This window comes from Morone saxatilis, unplaced genomic scaffold (genome assembly GCF_004916995.1).
Source record: "Morone saxatilis isolate NCDOM2014 unplaced genomic scaffold, NCSU_SB_2.0 Contig24, whole genome shotgun sequence".
Lineage (NCBI taxonomy): Eukaryota > Metazoa > Chordata > Actinopteri > Moronidae > Morone > Morone saxatilis.
In genome coordinates, this window is record NW_023339807.1 from 27056695 (window position 1) to 27060464 (window position 3770).

The window sequence follows — 3770 nt, forward strand, 5'->3', positions numbered from 1 at the left end:
TAACATAAGTTATCTCAGGACACTTTTCAAATAGAGCAGGTCTAGACCGAACTCCTTTTAACATTTACAGAGACCCAACAGTACCACCATGGGCAAGACCTTGGCGAACAGGCAGAAACCTAGGACAGAGGTGGGTGGTCTGCCTTGACCAGTTGGGGAGAGATTTTATTGCCTTTATTTGATAGTGACAGCTGAAGATCAACAGGAAAGGGGGGCAGAGAGAGAAGGGATGACACGCAGCAAAGGGCCGCAGGTCAGATTCGAACCCGGACCGCTGCAGCAACTCCGTATATGGGTCACCAGCTCTTGTGTTCTGGGTTTTACATTCATACATATACACCTCACCTTTCACTCACACAGACATTTGCTGACAGACAGATTAAACTGTATTGATTCATTTGCATTTACTTAATTAAATTAACTATTCGCAGGCTGCGTGGTCTTCCTCTCACACTTTTTAACTAGGTTGTGACAGTAGTCGACAGTAGTAAGTGGACCTTGAATTGAACTCCCATAAGGTTGAGAGTGAAATGAGATGAATTAAACAGTGAGAGCAGATGAATGAGAAGAATATATATATATATCATGTAAATATACAGTAAATATACAGAGTTAACAAACTTTATAATAATAATGACTTTATTTCCTTTAAAATTACAAAACTTAATTTCAATTGTCCTGATCTTAAAGTGTCTAAAGATCAAATCTGTCAGGATAACTGTATGTTAATGATGCAGCAACAATAATCAGAGAGCAGCATTTATTAGAGGATTATTATTTATATTAAACTTCTCAAGAAGGAAAAGTTGAAATTTAAGAAGCTAAAAAGGCTTCATTAACATCTGAGGAGTGAAGGTGGGAACAGACTGCCCTCTGCTGGACTGATGAAGAACTGATCTCAGTTTAGCCATCAGATGGAGAAAATGTACACTTGAATCCATTTTTATTTTGTTCGTGAGAGTTTCTGTAAAGACAAACTTCAGTTTGATCTAATCATGTAAAGTCAGATGTGCTTGTATAGAAGATTTAAACCTAATAAAAGTATAAACTTTAGTATATAATGTTCTGTATATATATATTAATGTGATGGTGCTGTTGAAGCCACCTGCTGAATATTTACCCTCCACGGTCCAAACTGCAGAGGTCAAAGGTCACAGACACACAGAGTCAATGACCTCGACTGTGTTAACAGGCTCTGATTCAACCAATCAGAGGACAGCACATTCTCACTGTCTGTCTGTCTGTCTGTCTGTCTTCTTCTTCTTCTGGTATCTCTGCAGTGTGACGATGCACAGCAAAGGAAACTCCTGGTAAGAATATTTAACGTTCATTTAAATATTCTTTTTTACTCTGAACTTCTGCTGACTCATCGATCATCTTCTTCTTTAAGAAATCAATCAATAAATCAGCTAAATAAACTATTTTACTTCATAAGAAACTTCAATAACTTCATTAAACACAAAATGTTCTGAAATCTGAAATATTTCATCAACATCTTCAATTTTATAATTTTCAGTCAGTTTCTGTTTCCAGCTTTTGAATTTATCAGTGAACTGTTCAATAATCTGGAGATTTATCAATAACAGCAACAATGTGACGTGTGCACAGTAAATAAACGCAGTATATTGTGTATATTACATTATATTAAGACAGTATTATTCTGTTATATTATATATATAATATATATATATAAATATATATATTATATTTTACAGCTCAGAGTTGACTCAAACTTAAAGGAAAAAAGCAGAATAAGTTCACATTAACGTGAGATGTCTGACCTTGAGGACTCGCTGTCATTATCAGAACACAGATTAGTTCAGCTCTCAGGGTTTGCTGAACAATAAAATGTTGATCTTTGAACCTGAACAACAGCCAAACTCCACTTTTTACAGTTTCTTCAGTAAAAATCTGCTGTCAGCTCACTTTTCTTGATGTTTCCTCTGTTTGTCTGTTAATCATCTGTGAGGTGTTGAGATATGTATCTATAGATAATATATACTGTAGATATACTGCAGAACAACTGATCGTCAGCAACTTCACAGTTTATCTCAAACGAGAAATCAATCTGTCAGCACAGTTAGATTATTATAACATCCACAGTAAAAACATACAGATCCTCCTGAGTGTTACACACTGGACCTTTAGGTTTATTACAGTGAATGTAAAGATCCTGATTAATAAACCTTTAACACAGACTACAGACCGACCTTTAACACCCACTACAGACCAACCTATAGCCGACTACAGACCGACCTATAGGTGACTACAGACCGACCTTTAACACCGACTACAGACCGACCTTTAGCCGACTACAGAACGACTTTTAGCTGTGTACAGACCAACCTATAGCCGACTAAAGACCAACCTTCAACACTGACTACAGACCGACCTTTAACACCGACTACAGACTACAATCTTTAGCCGTCTACAGACCAACCTATAGCCGACTAAAGACTAACCTTTAACACAGACTACAGACGGATCTTTAGCTGACTACAGACCGACCTTACCACCGACTACAGATGAATCTTTAGTCGACCACAGACTGACCTTGGGCTGACTACAGCTAAGAAAATTTAAGGAGTAACTCAGAATGTTTTGTGTGTTTTCATGATTTAAAAAAAAAAGATTAATCACTTATAAAATTAGTTAATTATTTTACCTTACCCCCAGCTGCTGTTCCTTTGAGGACTACAAACTGACCACAGAGTGGCTGCTTAACCACACGAGTCACCGTCCAAAGGTTGCAGTGATCTGTGGTTCAGGACTCGGCCTGCTGGCTGACGGAGCTGCCAACAAACAGACCTTCAGGTACCAGGATATCCCCAACTTCCCTGTCAGTACAGGTGAGTCTGCCCTGCCCACAGCCTCTGTCTCTTTCTCTCTGATATAATGTCTCTCTCTCTCTGATATAATGTCTCTCTCTCAGTCGCAGGTCATGAAGGCTGCCTGGTGTTTGGGACGATCGAGGACACTTCCTGTGTCTTCATGCAGGGTCACTTCCACCTGTACGAAGGTTACTCCCTCTGTCAGGTGAGTCCTTGTCACCGCAGTAACACTTTACCCAACATGCTGAAGGAGCTGACTTGTGTCCAATATGCATTTTACATTAATTATTATTAATTATTAATTATGTCGCCAGCCGTGCTCTGAGCTTGGGATTCAGTTCACTGAGGTTAACTGAAGCAGAGACTAAACCATGGACGAGGGTCCATCGTTACTCATCTCAAACATCCTCTTTATGGCGTCAAGACAAGACAATGGATAATAATATTATTGTTATATATTAATAATTTTATTTTCCATTTACGTTTTTAGGGAAACATTACAGATGATGATCTACAGTAATGTTTTTTTCCAGGGAAATTGTGTGTACCGCTCATCGGTCAAACATCTTCTGTTAAAATTATAACATTCTCATCTCTCTCTCCCCTCTTTCTTGTATTCTTCACACTATAAACCATCAGTTCCTGAACCTCATAACTCTCTCCCTCCCATCATACCTGGTGATCGGATCACAAATCTGCAATATGGAGTAGCTGTAAATAGAAACAATTGCCCAACTCTAATGCCATACGTGCTGCTGACCAGAGGTGTGTCCACATCAGGTGGGGATTTCACATGAAAAGAATGAGATGCAGCAGTGAAAACCAATTGTGCAAGTTCTCCCACTTAAAAAGATGAGAGAGGCCTGTAATTTACACTTCAACTATGAGAGACAAAATGAGAAAAAAAAATCCAGAAAATCACATTGTAGGATTTTTAAT

General features: G+C 38.4%; 1 protein-coding gene across 1 annotated transcript; it reads left to right on the forward strand.

The window, feature by feature from the left end:
* Positions 1-314: 314 nt before the first annotated feature.
* On the forward strand, positions 315-3040 carry LOC118336165 (purine nucleoside phosphorylase-like; the record flags this gene model as incomplete). Its single annotated transcript, XM_035672756.1, is given in 3 exon segments — positions 315-1310; positions 2677-2849; positions 2933-3040. Coding segments are annotated over 3 exon segments (505 nt in total), but the record flags the coding sequence as incomplete, so codon positions are not given.
* Positions 3041-3770: the final 730 nt, after the last annotated feature.